The 26,731-nt window shown below is 39.5% G+C and overlaps 1 protein-coding gene across 12 annotated transcripts in view; it reads left to right on the top strand.

The window, feature by feature from the left end:
- Positions 1–26,731, top strand: part of sgcg (sarcoglycan, gamma) — a 427,114-nt gene that overhangs the window by 212,282 nt on the left and 188,101 nt on the right. For 8 of the 12 annotated variants that reach the window (XR_007957197.1, XM_052026698.1, XM_052026701.1 and 5 more), the window contains one exon: positions 4,084–4,278. Coding sequence is in view for 11 of the 12 variants with exons in the window: in XM_052026694.1 (XP_051882654.1) it covers positions 4,084–4,278 (195 nt within the window). In the remaining variant the exon portion in view is untranslated. The remainder of the gene's footprint in view (positions 1–4,083; positions 4,279–26,731) is intronic. The other 4 variants (XM_052026700.1, XM_052026699.1, XM_052026696.1 and 1 more) reach the window with 1 other exon arrangement.

The raw sequence follows: 26,731 nt of genomic DNA, 5'->3' as shown, positions 1-26,731 counted from the left end.
TATTAGCAGGATGGGGGAGTCTAAAACTAGAGGGCATTGGCTTATGGTGAGAGGGATAAGATTTGAAGGGGACCTGAGAGGCAAGTTTTTCACACAGAAGGTGATGGATATGTGGAATAGCTGCCAGAGGGCAGTGCACAAATACAACATTTAAAATTCATTTGGACAGGTACATGGATAGGAAAGGTTTATGGGCCAAATGCAGGCAAATGGTTTTGGCTCAGGAAGGCACCTTGGTTGGCAAGCGCCAAAGGGCCTTTTTCCATGCTGCATTATTCTGACTCTTGGTCTAAATATATCTTTACATAATTTCAGAGTCATTGAGTTGTGCAACACAGAAACTGGCCCTTTGGCCTACCATAACCTTGCTAGCCATTGTACTTATCTGAACTAATCCCACTTGCCTGCATTTGGTCCAGAGCCTTATATGCCTTGGCAATTTGTCTAATTGCTACTTAAATGTTGTTAGAGTATTTGCCTCTGCCACCTCCTCAGGCAGCACTGTCCAGATTCTAACCACCCTCTATGTGAAATAATTCCCTCTCAGTTCCTCTCTAAACTTCTTACCTCTCACCTTATACCTATGGCCTCTTGTTTTAAACACTCCCACCATGGATTAAGGAATCTTACTAGCTACCCTATCTATCCCATTATAATTTTGTATACCTCTATCAGATCACCTCTCAGTCTCCTCCACTCCAGGGAAAACAAATCCACACTATCCAGTCTCTCCTTACAACTGATGTGCTCCAATCCAGGCAACATCCTGGTAGACTTCTTCTGCACCTTCGTCAGTACAAACACATCCTTCCTATGGTGTGGTGACCAGAACTGACGTAATCTTCCAGGTGTGGCCCAACCAATGTTTTATAAAGTTGCAACGTGATGTCCCTGCTTTTATATTCTTTGCTGACATAAAGCTTTTCTTGATGAAAGCATTGATTGGAACATTGAGCCTGAAGGTCACTGGGTTTGAATTCCAGTCCTCCTGTTTTTGTTCCTGTAAGTAAAACAAAGTCAGGAGCATCTGATTTCCATGACATTTTCCTCCACTTGTGTTGCCCTCTGCAGTGTATGCAGCCCAATATGATTGACCTATGTGTGAAGAATTTTCAGCTGATTTTTTTATCTAAATGCTAATTGCAAATCTAAATGCTAAATGCTCAAATCTGAAAAACTTTGTGCTTTTGCTTCAACAATTACATTGGAATCCTGCACCTTGATCATTCAACCTGGAAGTTTCTATAGGAATTCTTTATTTGGCATGTCCCCATGTTTGGTGTCTCCTGCAGCTCTAGAATTGGATGTAAGAATGTATGTTCTTCCTCTGAGAAAGTAGAGTATGTCTCTGTGAATATGGCCATTGAAAGACACATCAACCATTTAGAAATCCTTGCATGATGCAAAAGGAGAAGGAAATTATAGAATAAGTGATTTACACCTTTACTTAGACCACTATAGTTTCCTCAGAGTTTTACTTTAATTTACCATTACCCATTTTAACATATGTGGCTTTTGTTTTTTTGGGCCTGTATCCCTTTAAGAATTATATCATGTGACTCTCTTTGTATATATTATTACATTTTTAGGGTTGATTGGGCTGAAAGCAGATTTGCTCTCTGGGAGCTGGCACACAGATAAGAAGTGCTCTCTCTCCCTTTTGTTTAATAAAGCATTTTGTTAATTTAACCTACTGGCTATCCTTTATTATTTAAGAGTGTGACACACACTCTGGAAAAACAGATAATTAACAGAGCTCTGTGACTTTGGACACGGCAATATGAGTCATTCAGCTATAATACACAAATGACACTTGTGTATCTTGACGTTAATAGGCTGAGCTTCCCAAGTCTTGGTTGTCTCTTCACTGAATTGTATGAGTCAATGAGCCTTAACCTAAACAAAGATCCTCTATGAACCTACCCCCTCTGTACAACACCACCCTGTGACAATAAAATCCATAATGAGGCCCTAGAGAATGTGAACAACTTTCCATAGCCTGGGAGCCACCTCTTGGCAATCCTCTGATGATGAAATGTACCATCACCTCCAGAGTGCCAGTGCCATTGACTTCTGAGGAAAAGAGTGTTTGAAGATCAACACCTCAAACACAGCACATAGTTCATGGTCTACCAGGTAGCAGTGATCCCTATCCTCCTGTACAGTGGACTACCTACAGTAGGCACCTAATGCATTCCAAATCCAAGGGCTGACATTAAATAAATCAATGCCAGTGTCCTGTACTAGGCCAACACCCCAGCACTGAAGCCTGAATGTAATCAGCCAGCTCTGACTGGCATGCCACATTGTTCACCTACCTGTTACCAGTCTTCTGAAACAAGCAGGATACTCTGAGCTCTGTCACCACAAGTGATTATCAGGAGGACAGTGGAAAAGCTTCAGGTGTGTTCCCAAAGGAAAATGTAACATCCTCACTGACTCCTGGGAATCCCTGGTCCGTGCCCTCTGGAGAAGGTGCATTTGGGTTGGCACTGAGAAGCTCAAATCCATGCACCAGAAGCACAAAGAGGCCAAGTGTAAATGTCAGGAGGAATGCACCACTTCTCGAACTACACACCTGACCGGGTACCTCGTGCTGCACCTGTGTGCAGGTCCCACATTGGCCCCATCAGCCACCTCAGAACACACAGCAGTAGAGTGGAAGCAAGCCATCCTCAATCCCAAGGGGCTGTTTCAGAGAGAGAAGATAATTCTGTTCTATTAAAAATGACGGCGATCAAAGTCAAAGTCAAGTTTATTGTCATATGCACAAGTACATGTATGCACAGGTGCAATGAAAAACGTGCAGCAGCATCACAGGCACATAGCATCATTTAAGCAGCATTCACAAGAAAAACATAAATTAAACATAAATCATAAACAATTTTTACAAGAAAAAAATACAATTAGAACAAATGTCCTTGCAGATTTAACACTGCTCCCACTGAGACAAATATAGATGTAAAATGGATGATGTTGAATGGACCACCTGTTACTCACTTTCCCCAATTTTCCTTCTGTTTAAGTCCAACAGAAGTCGCAAGTTCTTCTGGAAGGGTGGGGAGAAGATTAGCGTGAAACCCAAAAACATGGCATTTTTAAAAAGCATTGTGTCAGAGAGCAAAAGTGAATTGCTGGGTTTTACCCTGAGTCTCATTAACATCAATTCTACTTATTTGAGACATTAATCTCTGGAGAAAATGTGTGACAGTCTGCAACAAGATTGGAATTATGGAAAAGTGTCAGAAAGAACAAATCTATACTGATTAGAATCAGTTACTTTTCTAGCTAAGTAAGAGCTCTACTGTAATAAACCTTGGAAGTTGTGGAGCCGCAATGAAGGGGAACAGTAGAATTTACTGAAGAGAGCCCACACATGCTTGATACATAAAATATGACAATTAAGTTGTTTAACAAATTAGAATAATTCAGTTGCAAGGGTGATGAAATTTACTCATGCTTGTCAAATCACATGTGCTGAGCACGGTAAACCATTATTCCCCTATGGAGAGTCAGAGCTATAAAGAGAGCTCACTCAGAGCTCTGCTTTCATTCGATTAAGTTCTCAGGCAGTGTATCTTCTGAAAGTAGCAGAGGGGGAAATAAAAATTGCTTAGTGGATTGGAGATCTGCTGGGACTCACCTGACTTGTGTGCAATTTTAGGGCTTGCAGATTTGCCCAGCTTCATGACACTTGATTTGCTTCTGCATCGGAAAGCATTAAAACAGACGTTGCTTGCTGTTGGTGTTGATAAACAGACTATGTCAACAAAATTGTAATTTTTGATCTCAGCTCAAAGTTTTTATTAATGGTGTGCACTGGGAATACTTTCATGAATTATGCTCTTTTCTTTTTGATGGTCACCTGTGATTGTTTTCTGCTCTAGTAAGAAATTAGTTTGCCAATCTCCTAAAGCTGATGGTTCTGTCTGTGATTACCTTTCTTACAGAACAGGACTAGGATATACACCATTTTGTATCTTGCAGATAACCCTGTGTAGCCATTTTGCAGGATTTGTTGAGAATGAACTCTTTTTGTTTGATTATGGGACGTCACTAATTTACCTTCTCTCCCTCTCCCAGCAGATGGTCCGGGAACAATACCTGACAACACAAGGCAATAGCCTACAAAGGCCAGAGAACCAATATGTCTACAAGATTGGGATCTATGGCTGGAGGAAGCGCTGCCTTTATTTATTTGTGCTGCTACTTCTCATTATCCTGGTGGTGAATTTTGCATTAACAATCTGGATTCTCAAAGTGATGTGGTTTTCCACAGTAAGTGCCATCTATGTTCATCTGATTTTTTTAACATGTTTCCTGAAATGTGCTTTGCAGTGTAGGTATTCAGAGATGTTTAATCTTTCTCTCTTCACATTCTATTTCTCTTTTCTCATACGTCAGGGCTATATCTGCATCTGCATTTTTTTGTCTTCTATTCTTCACCTTGTACTTTCTAATTCTTTTTCGTTCTGTGCAACTTGATTGTACTTGATGGCTTCCCATTTTCACAACTGATTAGATAAATAAATTGCCTGCCTGATGTACAAGGTTGACTGCAAACGTCGGATGTTCAGAATTGCAAGCACCATTTCTCTGACTGCTGCTATTTGCTGTAGCTTCAAACTTATCAGTTTTGTATTTATGCATACATGTAGTGCATTTCTTCAAAAACCTATGCAGTGTGTGAAAATATAGTATGATGTGCAGAATACAGGCTATAATAATAAAAATGTTCAAGGGTTAATAAGATTAATATTGGATGCTAGAGGCTATAACTGCATGGTAATAAGTGGTGTAATGCAAAACTGTTCTTAAGCAACATTCACAAGATTTTCTGGATGGTTTCTATATGTGGAACAATAAATAATAAATGACTTAACAGGATTATTATTCCAACTGTACTGTGCTTTACCATACCAAAATCTTTGACCCAATCAAGCACTGATGATGACAAGGACTCAACTACAGAGCCCTCTGAATAAGCATTTGATTTTGAATGATTGGATTCAAAGGAATCTTAACCTGAGGAATATGGCCAGCCAAAATCCTTTGGGTAACTACCAAACCTGTTGTCATTTTCTCCACAAGAAACAAGAACTAGCTAGGGACTCCAGGGACAAATTTTGAGCTGAACCATATAAGGTCCTAATGACCGTAATTATGTGCATTGGGGGTGAGCAGTAGAGTCCCACCTGGACTATTCTGTGAGGAACCCAATCGAAGCTGGATGTGACTAGAACAAGTACTGCAGATATTTCTCTGTGGGGTCACCCACAGTTGGAGTGCTCTTCCTGGATGCACAAGGAAATCTGCTTTCCGGGGCCACATGATCATGGGGCTTTCCAGGGGATGATACAGCTGCCATCCTCATGGACTTTGCTACTCTTGATAGACAGTGTCCAGACCATGTGGAGCTGTGATGTTTGTCCTCACTCCTACCCTGAAAATTCCACCCTCAAGAGCCTATGACAGAGGAACCGTCCAGGTCAATAGCAGTTTCTTACACCAATGGGAAAATTCTGCAACTAGACAGGGAATATTGAATCAGCTAAAGCAGATTTCTCAATGTTTGGCAGGAAAGCAGGGGTGTGGCTTACACCCCTCTCACCTAACCAATACACACATAAGAATAAACATTTCTGCAACTCAGTTCATTGTAGTTTGCATGTTCCATCTTTTGCACACATGTGACCTGATGTAAACATGTTCATTGCATCATGCAGTTACAAGTGCACATAATTATAACTTGGTCTTTTGTGGCCATGCGCTCTCTTTTGTTTCTCCATTTATGGTATCTATAGGTAGTAGATCTAATGTTGTGCCCAGTTATATATGTTTGTTAAGTCTGTAAACACTTTTTTCTGTGAATACTATTACATATGACTGAGCTTGAATTGCCCTTGTCAATTACTTTTTAAGATCAAGTTAACCTCTGCCCAGCCCAGCATATGGAAACTTTTTATTGGTTAAAGCATTGTAAATGTGCTTAGATCGGCATTGATTGCCATGGATAAATTCAGCAAGCAGAGGTTAGATCCAATTCTGTCAGAAAAATAGTTTGGTTCCTTTTTCTCCCTCTACTGTTTTCTTTCCCTCTGTTTTCTTCTCTCACTGTTAAAGACTGCAGCAGTAATGACTTAAAGTAACTTAGTTCAATACTCTGTAGCATCACCTTGCAGAAGAAAAATTCCTCTAAATACATAAAGCATAGAACAGTACAGCACAGGAACAGGCCCTTCGGTCCACAATGTCTGTGCCGAGCATGATACCAATTTAAACTAATTTCTTCTGCCTGCACATGATCTGTATCTATCGAATCTGTGCATATTCATGTGCCTATCTAAAAGCCTCTTGAATGCCACTATCATATCTGCTTCCACTACCACAGCTGGCAGCACATTCCAGGCACATATCACACTCTGTGTAAAAAAATAACTTACCCCGACATCCACTTTAAACTTTCCCCTCTCACATTAAAGCTATGCCCTCTAGAATCAGAAACAGATTTATTTTCACTGACTTGTATGTCATGAAATTTGTTGCTTTGCAGCAGCAGTACAGTGCAAAAACAAAATTACTATAAATTACAAAATAAATAAATAATGCAGGAGAAAAGGGAATCACGGAGTAGTGTTCATGGGTTCATAGACCATTCAGAAATCTGATGCGCGAAGGGGAAGAAGCTGTTTCTAAATCATTGAGTGTGGGTCATCAGGCTGCTGTACCTTTTCCCCGATGGTAGTAACGAAAAGAGGGCATGTCCCAGATGGTAAGGGTCCTTCTTGAGGCACCACCTCTTGGAGATGTCCTCGATGGTGGGTTGTCCCTGTGATGGAGCTAGCTGAGTCCATAACCCCCTGCAGCCTCTTGTGGATGCATTGGAGCATCCATACCAGGCTGTGATACAACTAGTCAGGATGCCCTCTACCATACATACATAGAAATTTGCAAGACTATTTGGTGACATACCAAATCTCCTCAAACTTCTAACGAAGTAGAACCATTGACATGCCTTCTACATGATTGCATTAATGTGTTGAGCCCTGGATAGTTCCTCTGAGATGCTGACACCCAGGAACTTGAAGCTGCTCACCTTTTTCACCACTGACCCCTCAATGAGGACTGGTGTGTGTTCTCCCGACTTCCCCTTCCTGAATTCCACATTCAGTTCCTTGGTCTTGCTGACATTAGTATTTGACATTTCAACTCTGGGTAAATATTCTGGCTGTCTACCCTGTCTACGCCTCTCATCATTTTATAAACCTCTATTAGGCCTCCCCTTGGCCTTTGCGCTCCAGTTTGTCCAACCTCCCCTTATAGTTAATACCCTCTAATCCAGGTAGCATCCCAGTAAACCCCTTTTGAACCCTCTCCAAAGCCTCCACATTCTTCCTGTAATGGGGCAACCAAAGCTGCATGCAGTACTCTATGTGCAGCCTAATCAAAATTTTATACAATCTCAATATAACTTCCTGATTCTTATACTCTATGCTCCTAGCGATGGCAAGCATGCCATACATCTTCTTTACCATTCTGTCTACTTGTGTTGCCATTTTCAGGGTGGTATGACTTGGACCCCAAGATCCCTCTGTACATCAGTGCTCTCAAGGATCCTGCCATTAACTGTATACTTTTCCCTTACATTTGATCTTCCAAGTTCAACACCTTACACTTGCCATTCTTTAGCTGGAAACAAGAGAAAAACATTAAGTGTTGCGGTTTAGGTCGAACACATGATATCACATCATGCCTTCTGACCGTCATGGGCAATGCTACATGAGATCCAGCAGTTAGCAGAAATGGTCAGAATTGTTTAAGACATCATGCAATTTGTAGCTGGAAAACATAGGAGTGACGTACATAGTTCTTGAAATTCAATTGTATGATACTGTTTATTCTGTGTTATGTACTTCAAAATCTCTTTTTTTCTAGAGCAGAAGTTTTTGATGACAATTTTTGGGTGATTTTGCATCATGTTACTAATTCAATGCGCCACATCTTGCTTCCCAATACGTTATGATACTTCAATGATTAATTTTATTCACTGATGGTCTTTTGGCAGAAGATGGTTTTTCATTCAGATCAATCCTATCTCAACATCCCTTTAACATTGTATGGCAGGAAACTTCTTTTGATACAATCTAGGCTTCATGTTCTTACCCTGCAGCTGCAATCATTTATATTTCATTTGTTATGCATATCTCCCGATACTGGGATGAAGATTTTGAGTTATCAAAGGAGACTCGCAGGGTTCATTTTTCTCATTTGTGTTTAATTGTAGTGTAATTATTCTATTATATTTCATTATCTGGAATGTGGCAGCAACATATGACCTCCTGTAATATGATATGACTCAATACACTCAGCATGGCTTTGTGTGGGAGAGGTCATATCTTACAAACTTGACTGAGTTTTTTGAGGAGGTGATAAAGATGATGATGAGGGTAGGGCAGCGGATGTTGTAGACTTTAGTAAAGCTTTCGACAAGGTCCTTCATGGTAGGCTGATCCAGAAGATTAAAGCACATGGGATCCATGGAGAGTTTGTGGATTAGATTCAAAATTGACAGCCATAGAAGACAGCAGGTATTGGTGGAGGGGTGTTATTCTGACAGAAGATCTGTGACCAGCGATGTTCCGCAAGATACAGTGCTGGATCGACAAGAATCAGAATTTGTTGTTTGTGATATACATATATAAATGATATGGACAAAAATGTAGGTGGGCTGATAAGTAAGTTTGAAGATGACACAAAATTTGGTGGATCTGTGGATAGTATGGAAAGTTGTCAAAGGATACAGTAGCAAATAAACCAGTTGGAAATATGGGCAGAGAAATGGCAGATGGAGTTTAAGCTGGACAAATGTGAAGTGTTGTACTTTAGGAGGTCAAATGCAAGAAGAAAGTATATGGTAATGGCAGGACCCTTAGGATCATTGATGTACAGAGGGGTGTAAGTTCTTAGCTCCCTGAAAGTGGCAACACAAGTGGATAAGATGGTAAAGAAGGCATATGACAAACTTATCTTCATTGGTCGGGGTATTGAGTATGAAAGTCAGGAAGTCATGTTGCAGCTGTGTAGACTTTGGTCAGGCCACATTTGGAGTATTATGTGCAATTCTGGTCACACAAAGGTGATGGAGGATTTGGAGAGGGTGCAGAAGAGGTTCACTGGGATGTTGCTTGGATTAGAGAGTATTAGCTATAAGGAAAAGTTGGACAAACTTGGATTTTTTGGAACATTGGAGGCTGAGGGGTGACCTGATAGAAGCATATAAAATAATGAGAGGCATAGAAAGGGTAGATAGTCAGCCTTTTTCCCAGGGTGGAAATGTCAAATACTAGAGGGCATAGCTTTAAGATGAGATTTTTGAGGCAAGTTTGTTACACAGAGAGCGGTACGTCCCTGGAATGAGCTGCCAGGGGAAGTGATGGAAGCAGATACAATAGCAACATTTAAGAGGCACTTAAACAGGCAGGGGATGGAGTGTTACAGACCACGTTCAGGCAGATGGGAGTAGTTTGGATTGGCATCCTGATTGCGCAGGCATTGACCAAAGGCCCTATTCCTGTGCTGTACTCTTCTATGTTCTATGTTCCATGTTCTGTATATCCAAGAATTTGAAGCAGCATCTGCTCATTGTCTTTTTTCTCATTACTCACATGTGGTACAGTGATGCTACTTGGCAGTCATAACTGGCAGAAAATGTCAAAAGCTAATGAAAACAGCAGTTCTGTAACCAAGAACAATAATTACCATTGTTGGCAACAGTACTGGAGAACGGAAGAGTTACTGAGTGCTAAAATTTTGAATTCAATCGAGAAACTAGTGAGACATAGAAATAAACTGGTATCCAGTAAGAGTAGGTAGGGCTCAGGCCACCTATATACTGAATTTATCAGAGAATATTTCCCTTTGGAAGGCATGTATTCCTGCCTCCAGTCACCTCTTCTTTGATTACCACTAGTTAATTTGTTGGATTACACAGCCCCAGAATTCTGAGATTCTTGCCAAAAACATTTCAGTATGAGAAGATCAATTCACCAAGGAGATGATATTCCATAAGGTGTAAGAGTTACAGAATGCCACAGGTTAGGAATGTCCTCATTGCTTGCTGTTTCAGATCTGTGAACAGTTGTACATAAGCTTTTGACAAGCACAGTGAGTTATTTAATAACAGTGGAGATATTTCTTAGAGAGTTTAGACACAATCAAAAGTTCCCTTTTTAGAAATTTCAATTCTTGGTCGCACACCTTAGTAAAGCTATGGTGGTCTTTGGAGAGAGTGCATTTTAGGTTAACCAGAATGATACTGGACTTCAAGAGTTAAATTATGACGAGAGATGAGGCAAATATGGATGTATTTCCTGGAATTTAGAAGTCTAAGGGATAACTTGATCCAGGTTTTCAATAGATGGAAACAATTTCTCCTGTTTGTAGAATCTATGAATTGACAACACAGCCTAAGAAAAACAGCCAGACCTTTCAGAATTGAAGGCAAGAACAATTCTAAATGCAAAGAATGTTTGAAATATGGAACTCTTCTGGAAATGGCAGTTGATGCTAATTTTAAATCTGAGACATAATCTCTGTTAAGCAAAAATTATTGAGGAAATTGGTGAAAAAACTGGTCTGTGGAGTCGGGTCAAAGGTCCAACATATCTCATTGAATGGCAGAGTAGAAATGAGGGAGTTCAGTGGCTTGTTTGAATTATTAGGTTGCCATCTTCCAATGTTCTGCCTGAAATAAATAATGAACACACTCAGACATTTTGTTTCATTCAATTCCAGTAGGTGGGTATTGCTGGTAGTTACTCCCCATTCTTATTTTCCCTGTTAAAAAGGCCTTCTTCCTGATCCATAGGAATTTATGTGATGAAGACATGCCCATTGTGTTGTTAGGTGGGCAATTCCAGGAATTTGATCAGATTATAGCAAAGGAAAGATTATGCCCAAGTTAGGGAGTTGTGTGATTGGAGGAGAACTTTGGGCTGATGGCACTCTTCTGCTCGTACTGCCCTTGTCCTTCTGGATGATGAAAATCACAGGTTTGGCAAATACTGCCAGCAAAGGTTTGGCTATTTGCTACAGGTGACCTTAATGCCCAGTGTTGGAGGGCTGGATATTTAGGCCAATGGATAGGGTGCTGATCAAGCCAGCTGCTTTGCTCCAGATGTCCCTGAGCTCTTTTGCATGTTACTGCAGCTGCACTCATCAGGACATGTGGAAAGTTTACCACCTAGCAACTTGGTCATCTCACTATATTTCAAAGTGGGAGCATGGCAACAATTGGGAAATTTGCACAGACCAAGTTTCACTTGCTTTTGAGATTTTTGAACAGGATAAAACCAAATCAGCAACGTATATTTTATCATTTGACTGTGCTGAAAAAAATGACAAAAAGATGTAAGTGCAGAGCTATCACTTCCAATAAAAACATACAATGAACAGCTGCACAGCTTGAGGAAGATTGACCAGTCCAAGTTGAAAGGCTGTTGTTCAGATTTGCTGGAAGCATGCAGCGATACTCCCAGGAGAATGGTGTTGGGACTTGATTTCTTTTGATGTACATAAATGATCCAGACTTCACTATACTGGACATCATTTTAAAACTTTGTAGATAATATTCAACTCAGAAGTGTAGTGACAGAAAGAATGGCATTAGAGTTCAGGAGGAAATGGACTGACAAACATATGGCAGATGGAATTTAATACAACGAATAGTGATGAGGCACAGTCTGTTGGGAAGAATAAGAGGCAGTATAAATAAATTGCCCAGTTTTAAAAAGGGTGCATAAATGTGGGGATTTGTGTGCATGAATCATTGTATGTGCAAGACAATTTGAGAAGACTTGATTCAATGGAATGAATTTCAGAGGGAGAGTATAATGCATGCTTCCACATAATGACTTTAGCACTGCGAACTGGAGTTCAAGTTTTAGGCCGCATAGCACAAAAGCAAGGATGCTATCCTAACCATTTATAAAACACTGTCTAGGCCATTTCTTGGCAGCACACTTCAGGGTGATCTCAAGGCCAGAGAGAGAGTACACAGATTTACCAGAATGACATCAGGGATGAAAAACTTCATAGATATGGATGGGTTGGAAAAAAATGAGGTAGTTTTCTCTAGAGCAGAGAAGGCAAGGTTTGATTGAGGTGTTCAAAATTTTGGAGAGTTTAAATAAAAACCGTTGATCCCTAAAGTGCCAATCCCTGCCCTTGCATTTTAACCACTGCCATTGCCTCACTGTTCTATTTCCACGTTTCTTGCAGTTAAACATTCCACATGCAGCCTTTGCCCTTCTTGGTTTGTTTCTTATTTCACATTCTCTCCGTTGATGCCATTCTTTCGTGCATTGCCACAATGCTCTGAAATCCCGCCAAAAACCCACGGCTGACTTACCTTTATCACTACCTTCAAAACCTTTATAAATACCGTTTACTTCCACAAGAATTTTAAGGTCCCAATCATTTTGATTGCTGGTTATTTTATTCTTGGTGTCCAATATTTCTGAAAAAAAATTTGAAACAGAAGAATTCCATGATGTGGCTCCTCTAACATCCTCAAGATGTTGCAGAGTTCATCCCAGCCAATGAATTACTGTTAGTCATTTTTATCCTGCAGTTGAGCACAGCACCAATTAATATAGACTAAGTCAAACAATTGGCAAGTGACCTAAGTGATTTATTAATGTTTTTACTGGCACTAAGCAAACTGACATCTTTTACATAAGTTTTAGCATGTAGAATAAGTCTCGTTGAAAAGATAGTCTTTCTGAAAGAGCAGCATTTCCTTTGAACTGCAAAGTCACATCAACCTGTGTTGTTATTCAGAGGGAAGAGTGCTATTACTAAAGCAAGTTAATATTTTAATGCTGTTATAGTCAAAGACTTGATTGAGATCAGCTAGCTCAGCACATATCTGAGATTCTTCTGTTGTGCGTGGCTGAGCTATTCAAAGAATTAATTTGGCAAGGAAGTATTGAAGTAAATAGCCCTTATTTTCCTGGGAAATCCAGCACCGAATAACAGGGCTCCCCATGAAGATTAATCTAATGCTCTTTCAAGGCTGCCAGGAGCACTTGAACATGGTGAGGACCAACATGCACAGAAATGTGGATATTTTGCAGGCACAAGAGACTGCAAATGCTGGGTCTAATGCAGGGTCTCAACCCAAAACATCAACCATCACTTTGCCTCCACAGATACAGCCTGACCCATTGAGTTCCTTCAGCAGTTTGGCTATTTTTTGTGTGTATATGTTGCACTTACAGTAATTTGCATCTGCAAAATGAATGACTAATCGTGGTATCTTCAGGATAGGAAGGGGAGATCAACCAAGGTTTTATTTTTACAAGCAAAAGTATAGTGAGGCTATGATTAGGCAGTGTTGATGCCCTTCCACCATGCATGCAAGTCTTGCAGCAGTAGATTACAAATGATCATATGGCAAGAATGTTAGACCGATGTCCACATCTGACCAACCAGTATTTTCAAACAAGGAATAAGTGGAAAACTGGAAAATGTCAGATTCTTGCTCTTTTGATAGAGAAGCTGTGAAAAGTAATTGGTGTCATCACATTATATAAACTTCTGACTCTTGGCTCATGTAAATATGATAACCAGTAATATGAACACTGCTAATGATCTAATGGAAATGTGCAATAATGACAGGGCATACCACTTCACTAAAACTCCTGACTGAACAGTAATCAATGAGTTCATTTGAAATTCTCATGGTGCGCTGTTCATCTCATCCAGGCCTCAGAGAGCAACAGGCACATATGTACCAATTATTGCACCTCTTCAAACATATAGAGGCAGGTGAAAGGCGTACTTCAACAAGTTTATTATCATCACTTAAACAAAGTTTAAGCATTCACAACTTGTATAGAATATTACCTGTCAAGACAGTGATGATCAATCTCCAGTTTATGCTTAACATCCCAAACTCAAGCCTAAGTGTTGGCTCTGTGCCGTTCTAAGTATCAATTAGGTTATGAATCTTGTTTCTAAGACCCATCCTAATCCTACATCTCTGAACTCAGTCATCCCAATCCCAGACATTTTCCTTTTTAATATTAACTTTAGAACCCTGTGCTCTGGATGAATTGAGACTCGGCCTCTGTTACCTCACAGTATATGCCTTTGCTTTTTTCAAGACTTAACATAGTTAACCAGAAATGCCTTGTCCCAATAATCTCACTGAGACTTTGGTGACTGGTCACGTGAGGATCTGATCAATGCTTATTGAGAACTGAAGGACAGCCTACACGTAGCTTCACAATTAGTGGGCAGAACCATTGACCCTTCATCCTTTCTTGTTTAGAACCTCGCCAGGTTGACACCTTCAGGAGCAAAAGGCATGGAGAATGACCATTGCATTATCATTTTGTACTTCCTTCAAGTCACCTGAAGGATAGTAAGAACACAGTTCTAGAAATAGGCTTCCTGCCCTGCTTAAAAGGACAGTGAGATAAGCTCAAGAGGGCAAAATTAATTTAAGCAAAATGGGAAAGAATACTAGATATACCAAGAAGTCTTACATCTTGTGAGCATCAACATGTCAGTTTTTAATGATATCATACCTTATTATAACCACAGAAATATCACTCCACGTAGGTATTGCACTTTATGCCTGTAAAGAAAATATGATTCAGCTTGCTTATACACTTGGTTGTTAAATTGCTGAATATCCAATTGACCACATATAAACAAATCAAAATGCTGCAAAACCACTAATAAATGAATAATCAACAGAAATATGAGCATTGATCAGTCAGTGACGTTGCAAGAATAACCAGCCACATCACTTGCATAATGTCTTCACATTGTGCACTGCCAGCCTTTTAATTCTTCGCTCATGTTTTACACCTAGAGGAAGGATTTCTATCATTGCTATCTCTACTTTGTAGCTGTTTCTTTTAAGACCTTTAACATATAAAATTGCTTTGGCAAAATAAAAAGAGTGATGACAGGACTTAAAGCTTGTCTTGCTGTTGTGACATAACTATACTCAGACTCCTCTATCACAGCCAGCTTTGATAGTGTTGAAATGCTTACCTCTGATGGTCTGCTATGGCTTCCATCAGTCTGTCATCCAGGCTCTGTGAATGACAACCTGTCTAATTGTTAGTCACCAGAGGACTGGCAATGGGAAGAAAAGCTCACTGGATAATGCTACAACAATGATTGCCTTAGCAAGAAGTACAAGGTGATTGAGCACACTAGAAAATACGACCAGGAGTAGCCCACCTGGCCGCTTAAACCTGCTCCTGATATTCAATATGATCATGGTTGACCTACCCCAGGCCTCAACTCTATATATAAACAAACATTTTGAGAAGTGAATGATGAAAACCAATTGAATTTGAAATATCTGGCATGGGGAAGTGGAGAAAAATATGCATCATAATTAACTGAGTAAAAGGACATTTGCCGAGTGAATTGCGAAGATGTTTCTCAACCATATTTTCCAAATCAGTAGGCAAATGCTGCAAGTATTTGCCGAGAAATTGGACCCATTAGCGCTGTTTTCTTTACATGGAAGTCTTAGGTAAAAGACATTCAGTACATGTTTTACATGATACTGCCATTTTTGGGGCAACTGCCATCCATTGGAAACTAGGTCTGGCACTTCAACACAGCTGCTGGTTTTCCATTGTCATTTGCACACAGAACATCATCATTTTGTGTGATGCTCTTCTGTCTTTCACAAATAGAATTGGAGCAATAATATATAACCTACAACCTTCATATTTAAATTAAAATAAAGCTGAAATCAAACCCCCACAGGAAGTCACCAGCGATACCCAGGTGATTTTTTCTATCAGGATTTTCACTAGTTTCCTGATTTCTGTTAATCTTCCTTATAAGTGTTGCACTATATGCAACACCCATTCTAGTGCACCAAAAAAGGTTGATCTCCAATTTCTAGATAATTATATCAATGATACCTTTATCTTTTAGTCTTTGTAAGTTACATAATATTTTTGGCATGCTTTATTTAAATGATATATTGGTTCAATAATTTTTTAATAATTTTCTGTATTGGAGAGCAATAGGCAAATTAAATTATATGATTCTTTGGTGTTTCAGGAAATAGTAAGAACCACATTTCATTCCCCACTCCTCCTGCAAGCTATAGTCAAAGGCCTACAGGTTGTTAGTATCTTATAGTAAATTTTCCAAAAAAAATTTCAGAAGATAAAAATCAAAGTTTCAATTGCCAGAAAAAGCAGTTTAATAACTGTAAACTAAGAAATCCATGTTCCAATTCCACTTTATATGATCTGTGAATTTAATTTTGTAAATTTAACATTCAAAATTTTAGGTTCATTTTTATTTATATATAAGAGTGCTGAATTTTCATTGACATATCTCATCTTACTGGTCTTTTAATACAGAGCACTATTTCAATATGCAAAAAACGCATGATCGTTTTGCATGTCTTTACAGAATTAGATGGTCAAACTGAAAACATTCCTTTTAAACTGAGATTTTTACCGAGAGGTTTAAGAGATTTAGTAATATTCGCTGCTGTCAAAGGAATCCAGGAAAAAATCAGTTTGTCAAAATTGTTGGTCGTAATGGTTAAAATAAAGTAAAAGTACATTCAAGATCAGTTACATCCCTTCCAACAATGACAATACATTAAATTGTATGATGGACAAGGGAAGAGAATGTGACTATTATTAAGTTGTAGATCTGTGGGAATTACCTATGCAATACAGTCACTCTGTCATCTGAGGGATGAGGGACTAGCGAAGCAGGGTTTTATTGCCTTTACCTACATTCCATCCATGCATTATTAAAGTAGAAGGAAAGTTCAAAGCATTATCCTTTTAATAGAAAGGAAGGATATCTAAACTAGAAATTTCTTTGACATTTTAGTAAAAATGCCAGATTAATTGGCATCATGAAGATCTGAGTCAGCTCTCTGTTCCAATGATTAGTCCCTTGTATCCCAGTTCAGTCCCATAAGTAATCATGACTATGACTTAAGCTAGTCTTGGTGCAATTTCGGAATTAGTTTTTGATGGAAGTGAAAGTCAGAAGCTTTTTTTACAGGCATCCGATTCACAATATAAGCACACAGACAACAGTTTCAAAATCTTGCCCATGTGCTTATAATGGAGAAAGTTGACCCAAAAGTTGAAAATGATGATCAAAGTTTTGTAGACAGTGTGTGTGTAGATGGATAGTGAACTTTGAAGGTAGTTTTTCCAGTATCCCACTGTCATTTTAGTGAGATATGGCCAGCAAACTATCCAAAAAACTGTATAAACAGGTATTTACACTTTTTCCCTTGTTAGATCACTGAGGAATTTTAAACATGATGAACAAAGCAATTTTTTTTTTGGTTTTCTGAAAGGATTTGATTTTCTCATGTTTGCTGACTTAGTGTTCAGCAGTTCCTCACCAGACCTTGTTGGAAACTTTTGTGTGGCTGAAGGAAAGGAATTTTTTCACCATATCTAAACCCATGTCTAATTGAAACACTGAGAAAAAGAGTTATGCTCTATGGAGGAGCTGAACATAAAGCTAGATGCCTTTGTAGTGATGAATACATGTGCCTAAGAACCCCATCATGACATGTAATAGGCTTTCCCAGGCCAGAACTATAAACAGTTCATAAATCAGAAAATAAATGGTTAAGCTGCTAAGCATAGAGGGCCACAAGGCATTTTACTCAATAACCTAGCATTGAAAAATTCAAGAGGGCACACAGCCCAAGGTGGCATTCCTGAATGGGTACTATGCTATTAAACCCTTTGGCTTTGCCTGTTCCACCATTGTGCAGCATATGAGAGAAGTCCTGGGCCAGGGGCAGAGGGCTGCGGGAGACAGAGGCACATTGGTTAGAGAAGCACTGGGAATCAGAGCAGGGGTTCACTGAGTTCATATCAGTGAGTTGGGACGGAGGGAGTATCAACAGTCTGTCATTGGAAATTGAGTATGTCCATTTGAGCCAGTGAGACAGATAGAAGGGCTGGGTCAAAGACGATGGTGGATGGGTCAGGTCGAGGAGGCCAGTGGAGAAGTCGTGGGGAGACTGGTGGAGGGGGTCAACTTGAGGAGACTGCTGGAGGGGTTGGGTCTGGAGGATCCCCGTCAGATTGGGGAGACTGGTGAAGGGGTCAGGTTGTGGAGGTCACTGGTAGAGGGTTTGCGTTGGGTCGAGTCCAGGTAGCTGGCAGAGGGGTTGGGTTGAGGAGAGAGGTGGGGGTTGGGTTGGGGAGACAGGTGGGGGTTGGGGAGACAGGTGGAGGGATCCAGTAGGGAGGAGTGAGGTCGAGTCAGGGTGGATTGTGTTAAAACTGTAGGTATCTTTCAGCCCAGTCTCTTCAAGTACATTATCACGGTATACTTTAAACTTTAATAAACCCTCTCAATATGATGAGTTTACAACTTACTAAAGTATGTGCACACTTCATGCACTGATGCTCAAAATAAAAATACACAAGTTCTACCTCATGTTATATGCAGAAGTAACCCTATTTATATAACCCATAATTAAAAGAGTGAAACTATTAATAGCAGATAATCGCTACAGTCCCATTCTAGCTTTACTCAAGATACCCCTCAAAGAAAATGCATGGCAAAATTTAACCATTAAAATCCATTTGTCAATTGCTGTATCAATTTGGGTGTTGATAATTTCACACTAAATTAATGTTATTGCTCCAGGCATAACAAAGAAGCTTTGCGATACATAGAATATAAATATACATGAGCAATAATTTATTTTACCATAATCAAGACCATATTCACTGTTTATTAACAGGCTGTCATTAAATTTCACAGTCTTTCCTTTTCCAGGACTGTGAAAATAACTGATTCATTATTTACAAAGACATTTAAAAACTTTGACTGAGCCATCTCTGCCAGAGAGAAAGTAAGTACACTTAGTCACGGAGAAGAACTTTTGCCAAATTTTTGCCAATGTTCTGATCATTATCCCATGACCCCTGCTGAAGTCAGTGGCAACAGGAATGAGCTCAGCCGTGTTGCTTCCTCCAGTGGAATCGTTGTCCTGTTTGCATGAACGAGGCTCATTCATGCATATTGGACATTAGATAAAGTGGCAGATACAACTCTACAAAATGGAGCCATGGCCCAGGAGGAAGAGGAGGAATGGGGGAGAATACAACAAATGAAAATTTGGATTGAAAACATTATGCAAAGTATAATAAGATAAGTATACAATTTTGGGAAAAGTAAAAATTTCCCTTTCAGAATGCTCTTTGTTCAAATTCAAAAGGAGACTGAGAATATAGAGGAGTGAAGAAGAGAAAGGAGGTTGAGACATCACAGACGTCGTCAATATATCATCATTATTTTCAATTTCCAAAGAGACATTCATTCCTAATCTGTGTATGATTACTGCTGTTATTTTGTAACTAAAATAACTGACTTTACACTTATTGGGATCAATGGGATTTTAGCAAATACCACAACTTATCTACTTCCCTTTGCAGCTCCCTTTTGTCTTCTGCCTTTCTGCCTTCTAGGGAGGATACTCTAGACTGCTGAGCAGGCCAGCCCGCCTCCTACGCACTACCTGTTGTAGCATGACTACTTCATACAGCATGAAGCAAGGTACATTGATAGTTTATTCATAGCCACAGATTTTCTTTCCACTTGATGTTTCCCCTACCCCAGTGTCATTTTTCAAACAAGCATCTAATTGCTTTTATTAGCTAAGATTTACTTTAAATTGTCACAGCTTTGAGCTAGTTCTTAACTTTTCATGGAGAACTTTGCCAAGTAGTAGTTGAATGTCCCAGGTGCAATGGAGGTGATTTTCCACATCTGTTTCAACATAGTTGCCTTGCAGCAGCAGTAAAGGAAAACATTTAACAACAACAATTGAGTGGAACTGATTTCCACTGCTTCTGGGCCTTTAAAATCCCTTTTCTGGGTTTCTCTGGGGTTTTTGTAGCCTTACCTGGTTAGGTTGCTGCACCTGCATTGACCTCTGTACATGTCCTACAGCTCTGAGTTTCTTACATTGCCATTGCAACGGCATTCTGTGTAATTGTGTGAGGCTTAATCACAATGGTGGTTAGATTGAGAGAGAAGAGAGGATTTGCCTGGGCTAGAAAGTCTGAAAGCTTGGTGTAGTAATTTATGCATTCTGAAACAACTCTTGAACTCTGGCTTTTTATGTTATTTTAAGCCAGAACATGCTTTTAATTCTGTCTCCATAAAGTTAGCAGGAAAATCTGAGGCCATTCTCATTGTCCTGTATTGCTCTCTGTGACTATGATGGTCACTTGATGCCTCAATCTCACTGGCAGCCATGTAGCTGGTAGCAGTCATTTTGTAACAAAACAATGAAGCTTTCATTGAGGCAGCAAAACAAAGCCAATGCAGTTCTATGGGGTGGTTCAAAGACATCCACGTTATTGAAAGCACTCACAAAGCAACCAATCACGTGTGTGGTTCAGCAGTCAGCACCTACAAAAATAGATTAATTAGCCATCCATCTAAAGCTTTTTGTGAGATTTCATTATATAAAATGTTGTAATCTGTATTTGCCTTCAAAATATCAGAGACTGTACATCAAATTCTTTGTCTGAAAATCACTTGGGCATATCCTGGTGGCATGAAAGATACAAATGCCGTCTTTTCTTTTCCAAGCACCTCTTATGCCCCAAAATGTTAAAATGATTCACTAATCACAGAATCCTTGTGTTTGTAATATTTAGGCATTTGTATTATGGTTCCCAGTGTCTCATTAGGCAGCAGTTCCCCATTTGCCTTGGGTAAAGCAATGTAAGTTAATGTTAAATCATGTTTTCTCCCAACATTTATTCCTCTGAGATAACTGGTCAAGATTTAAACCTCTTTTTTCATCTTTGAACATTAGTGTATTTTCAAATGCAGAAGTGGCTATATCATAGAGATTGTGAAATCTTTACATAAGCAATATTCAACGTTCAAATTTCTAAGTGACAGTCATGTTTTAGCACTATCCTCCTGGCAGACCATCTTTAGGTTACAGGAGTACTGAACCTACAGATCACCGGCTGGAAATCTTCTATTATCTTGATATGTCAGGCAAACATTGCAATTAACGTCTTAGGAAGTCAAATGATAACTTGGCTGGAATTTGGCTAGCACAGCTCTAACAGACATTTAGTTTTTCGATTATTTTAGTCTTTACTGGAGTTTATTCTCATCACAAGGAGGGATCATGCCTGACTTGGAGATGGAATTCTAATTAATTCTGCATGTGATCTTGTCAACCAACTTGATTATAATCTGAGAGTGGTTCATTTGTATAATTTACTGTTTTTCGAGGTGTCAACTCATAGCTTATTTACAGAGAATCCACAAAGACAAACTGACCTGAGGCTTGCAGATTTGCTTTCTATTTTCAGTAGATTTAGTTTGGAACTTTTTATGGTAGTAAATTACATGTTTTAACATTGATTTTACCATGTGACCAATGAGAATTTACATCATTATTCACGTATTTCCATTTTATACCATACAATCAATCAGCCTGCTTACTAATGGTTATGAGAAATTCTTAGTGAAAATCAGAGGTATAATTACTTCTGCATTGCTGCTCAAATGTGTATCAGCCTTTGTGGACTGCGACAATAGCAAAGTCAGCATTTTTTTGTGTTTTATTCATTTGATCAGTTGTGCCTACATGAAAAATGTAATCACTGTGTCCCAACAATTTGTTCTAAACCAATCCATTTTCTTGCCATTGATATACTGACATGTAGATGATAGTAGAACCTGCTGACTTCCTTGATTAGAAATATGATTGCATACAGACCAGAACAATGCTTTATTGCCTCCTCTTGTAAGATAATTTGTATGACCTCCATCGAAATCAGCATTGCTCACTACAGGATAGTACTTGAATCAGACAACTGACTGAAGTTGGAATCAGTCTCAGGAGGAAGATTTCCTTGATGAAAGTGGGATCTGAAGGGAAGGGAATGGGGTAGAAATTGGAAATTTTGTACCGTTTTAGGGGATAGAACAAGTTCAATCTCCTAGTTTTAGGGAATGAAACCTCTTGTTCTAGGCACATCTAACAAATATCCAATGGATCCTTGGATTGGGCTATTTTTCCGGACATCTAACACACAAAGCAGGTGTTAAGGCCTACTGAGGGGACTAAAGATCATTTTGGAGTCCTCTAGAATACTGGGCTCCTTTAGATTGTCTCAGTGTGGATATGTCCAAGCTGGGCATCTGTCAAAGGCTTGGCTGCTATTTTCAGCACCTTTCGTTGTCTCTCAATGACTGCCTCCTCACTGATATACTTGAGGGCCAAAAAGGGGGTGTCCATTTATTCAATTCTTCAGTCTGGCAGGCAGCCTGGAGATGCCAAGGGCAACAGAAATTTGCTGCAATTATTTAATGGAGACCCAGGGTGAACTTTATTGAAATTCAGGGCTCCGTCTTTAGCAGCAAGGCTGGATCCCTCCTCCCTTGATTTGATGTTTGAGAACTGACCTAAATGAATTACTAGACCAGCTTCTTTTGATCATTATATAATATTAATCTCATTGCTATACAAACCCTAATATGTCAACTTTGGCTCAGTGTAGTAATTTTGCCCCTTAAATCAGTGGGTTATGAATTCAAGCCTCACTCTGCAGCTGATTTCTCCCATACTTGCAACAGGTTTAACCAGCAGAAGCTTGTGCTGCCCCAATAAATTCCATGAGGATTGCACTAGGCAGCACAGGTGGCAGGGTAGAAGATGTGCCTCTGGCTTACACCAAATCCAGAGCTGGACATTGGGCGTTCTTGGAGAAACATGGGTAAATCCTGGCATTGGTGCTGGTATTGAGTCAGATGATTCAGCCCAATTCAATCACCGGGAAAATACTACGTATCCGTTAAGAAAGCATTATTGTCCAATATCTGCATGTCTACCAAAAAGTGGACCATAGAACCAAATCTTGTCAAAATGAACTTGTACTTGCAAAACTAAAAATGTTTTCGATAGATATTGTCTTTATAAATAGAAGGAATGGTGCACTTTTCATTTCACTCACAGGTAAGTTAATTGATTTTTTTTAATATATGTGACCATTAGGCATTTTTTGGGTATAATGGATAAAGGAAAGTGGATTAGGTGGACTCTTCCCATTATCTGTACTGGAATCAAAGTCTACTACCATTGTATGATCCTGGTCTCCCTTCCACTCTGTGTTCTTTTCAGATGATGCTTAATGACTAGGTGTTAAAGAAGAAAATCTTCACCTGATTTTACCTTCAAGCAATTCCTGGCAGCTAAAGTGCAGTTAAATGTGTGTTAAAGCTCCCTTTGCTCTGTTGTAACAATATACCAGCTTAGTCAAGACCAAGCAACTTGCAGAGGTTCAAAGAAACATTTCAGGGACATGCTCAAAACATCTCTGAAGAAATTTACGATTGACATTGGAAATTGGGAAGTTCAAGCAATGAAGCACTTTGGCAGCAACTTCTATATGTCAGATCTTCCCACTTTGAAGAACTTACCTCTCTTAGGCAGCAAAAAGAAAAAAAAGAGACAGCAAAGGGAAAAGGAAAGACAACAAAGTCTTACCTTGACCAACATGTGTGGCATCTATGCATGGATGCCTTGAAGATAGGGCTCATAAATCACTGTGGGACCCAAAACTAACTTGATTCTGTTTAAGGACAATATGAAGAACATCCTTGCCCTCTAAAGTTTTTGCCAAAAGTGTGGAAAATGTATCTCAGTCTGAATTCCTGTTGAGCACCCATTAATGTCCTGGTGTGACAATATACTAGCTTCCATCACAATTTATAAGCTGTGCCAATGTGTGCCAAAGAAGGGACCCTTTGTACAGTGAGCCTATACTTGTTGTGACTGGATGCAGCTCGTCAAGGTTTTTTTTTCCACGTTAGATGCTGACAGCAAACAAAGCAAAATGTTTTATTGCATTAATCAGGACTGGGCTTTAACCCAGATCTCAGAAGTAAAATGTCCATATCTAAAGCAAGGAAGCTTCCAATTCCTCAGTTGGTGAAGTATTTAGAACACTTCTTGTTGGATTATTATTGCAGGTATATTGTCACAACAGGATATTAAGGGGTGCTGTACTGGAATTCCGACCAAGATACATTGTCCATGTTCTTGGCAAGATACTATAACCTTTTAGGAAAACATTCCTACTCCTCTCTACATTTCTATCTCTCTTTAAGATGCTTCTTAAAACCAACACCTTTGGCCAGGATTTTGGGTATCTGTCCTAATTTCACCTTATGTGGCTCAGCATCAGCCTCTGTGCTCTTGTGGTATAGTGGTATGTTTTGCCATGTTAAAGGTGCTATTAAAATAGAAATATGTGTTGATATAATTGACATATGACTATGTGTTCAAACAGAGCCTAGTTTATTTGTAGTGATTATGACATGATAGTGATTCTCTTTATTTTCCTTTCATGCAATGTCTACATGCAAATACCCATACAAAACATTTGCTTATTTACCTAATTAGGGTGCACCAGATACTGAAACAATACAGGAGAACTGATAACCACCACAGAACCTGATGGCTGGTCATGGGGGAACCAGGGATCAGGCTGGCATTGTCTGAAAGGGTTGCAGTTTGGGATTGGTATGTAGCTAGTTGGTTGGGGTGGTTGGGGTTGCAGTGATCCAGATTGTGGGGTTGGGGATGGACAGGAGATCAGGGTTGGTGGTGGGGTAATGGAAAATCATTGCTTTCTGAGGGTATGCACAGTGAACTCATGGATGAAGGCAAGATATTTACTTACATGCTAGATGAACAAGTCTAATTTTGTGCTAAGACCCATGTTGTCCTGGGAGTGTTCAAAGATAGATGCCTTAATGAATGAGTATGTGTCCAAGTTTCCTCCCATTCTCCAAAAGGAGCTTTGCAAGCGGAGGGGCTTCATCCGATGGACCCCTGATGGAAACTGCATGATCAAATTTATGGGTTGTTGTAAAGTGACCCAGAAATGGTCATTTTGGGGTTTTCCCCTGAAAAAAATAATAATCTTTGGTAACATAACCCTGTAAAGAAAAAACTTCTGTGTGATTGAATTTCTGGTTGTTTTCTAATGGGGATAGATCACAAATGTCGTTTTTCTCACTGAAGCAACAAAAAAAAACAAATGTACTGAAAGTATAGTGATGTTTACCTCTTAAATATTATGCTGATTTTCCCTTTATGGGGAGAATATAAATACAATTTTGTTTTGATTGTGGTTTCCAGTAAATGCAGATGTCGTGGAATTAAAATTACCCACCTATAGCATTAGAGTGGGATTTCAATACTAGAGAAAGAACCCACTTTGCCAGCAGTAGTATTTTGCTGCAGGACTTTCTTCATTTTAATAACATTTGTCTTGACCAAGTTTTTTGCAAGACTGAAAATTTACGTTTATAGAAACCACCATTTAGTAAATCAAGCTAATTTTGTTTTTCATCTTCAAATTTAATTAAACATTTTCTTTCTTAAGAATATAACAGAACAAGAATTAGAGAGAAGCATTCAGCTGATTGCCTCCATTTGCCCTGTAGACTATTATGAAATAAGGTATCAGAATGTATTTTCTTTAGCTTGCTTTTAGTCATAGTGTCATAGAGTACTACAGCACAGAAACAGGCCATTTGGCCCATTCAGTGCAAGCTGACCTGATCTTCTGCCTAGTCCCATCTACCTGCACCCAGTCCATTATCCCTCCAAACCCCTCCCATCCATGTACCTATCCAAACCTCTCTTATCTGTTACAATTGAACCCGCATCTACCACTTCCACTGGCAGCTCGTTCCACACTTGCACCACCCTCTGAGTGATGAAGTTCCCCCCTCAGATTCCCCTTATATATTTCACCTTTCACCTTAAACCTATGTCCTCTAGTTCTAGTGTCTCCCAACCTGAGGGGAGAAAGCCTGTATGCATTCACCCTATCTATACCCCTCATAATTTTGTATACCTCTATGAGATCTCCCCTCATTCTCCTGCGCTCCAGGGAATAAAGTGCTAACCTATTCAACCTCTCCCTATAACTCAGGTCCTCAAGTCCTAGCAACATCCTTGAAAATTTTCTCTGCACTCTTTCAAGCTTATTGATAATCTTTCCTGCAGGTAGGTAACCAGAACTGCATACAATACTCCTAATTAGGCCTCACCAACGTCTTGTAAAAATTCAACATAACATCCCAGTTCCTGTACTCAATGCCCTGATTTATGACGTCCAAAGTGCTAGAAGCTCTCTTTATGACCCTATCTACCTGTGACACCATTTTCAAGGAACTATGGATCTGTATTTCCAGGTCCTTTGTTCTACCGCACACCTCAGAGCCCTACCATTCACTGTGTAAGTCTTACCCTGGTTTGTCCTCCCAAAGTGCAACACCTCACACTTGTCTGCATTAAATTCCATCAGCTATTTTTCAGCCCATTTTCCTAGCTTGTCAAGATCACATCGCAAGCTTTGATAGCCTTCCTCACTGTCCACTATGACCCAATCATGGTATCATCCGCAAATTTGCTGATCCAGTTTACCGCATTATCATTTAAATCATCAATATAGATGATAAACAACAATGGACCCAGCACCGATCCCTGTGGCACACCACTAGTCACAGGCCTCCAGTCAGAGAGACAACCATCTACTACCACTCTCTGGCTTCTCCTGCTAAGCCAATGTTGAATCCAATTGGCTACTTCATCCTGAATGCCAAGCATAACCTTCTGGTTAACTGA

This window comes from Pristis pectinata, chromosome 11 (assembly GCF_009764475.1).
Source record: "Pristis pectinata isolate sPriPec2 chromosome 11, sPriPec2.1.pri, whole genome shotgun sequence".
Lineage (NCBI taxonomy): Eukaryota > Metazoa > Chordata > Chondrichthyes > Rhinopristiformes > Pristidae > Pristis > Pristis pectinata.
This window is presented reverse-complemented; position numbering and strand designations above follow the sequence as displayed.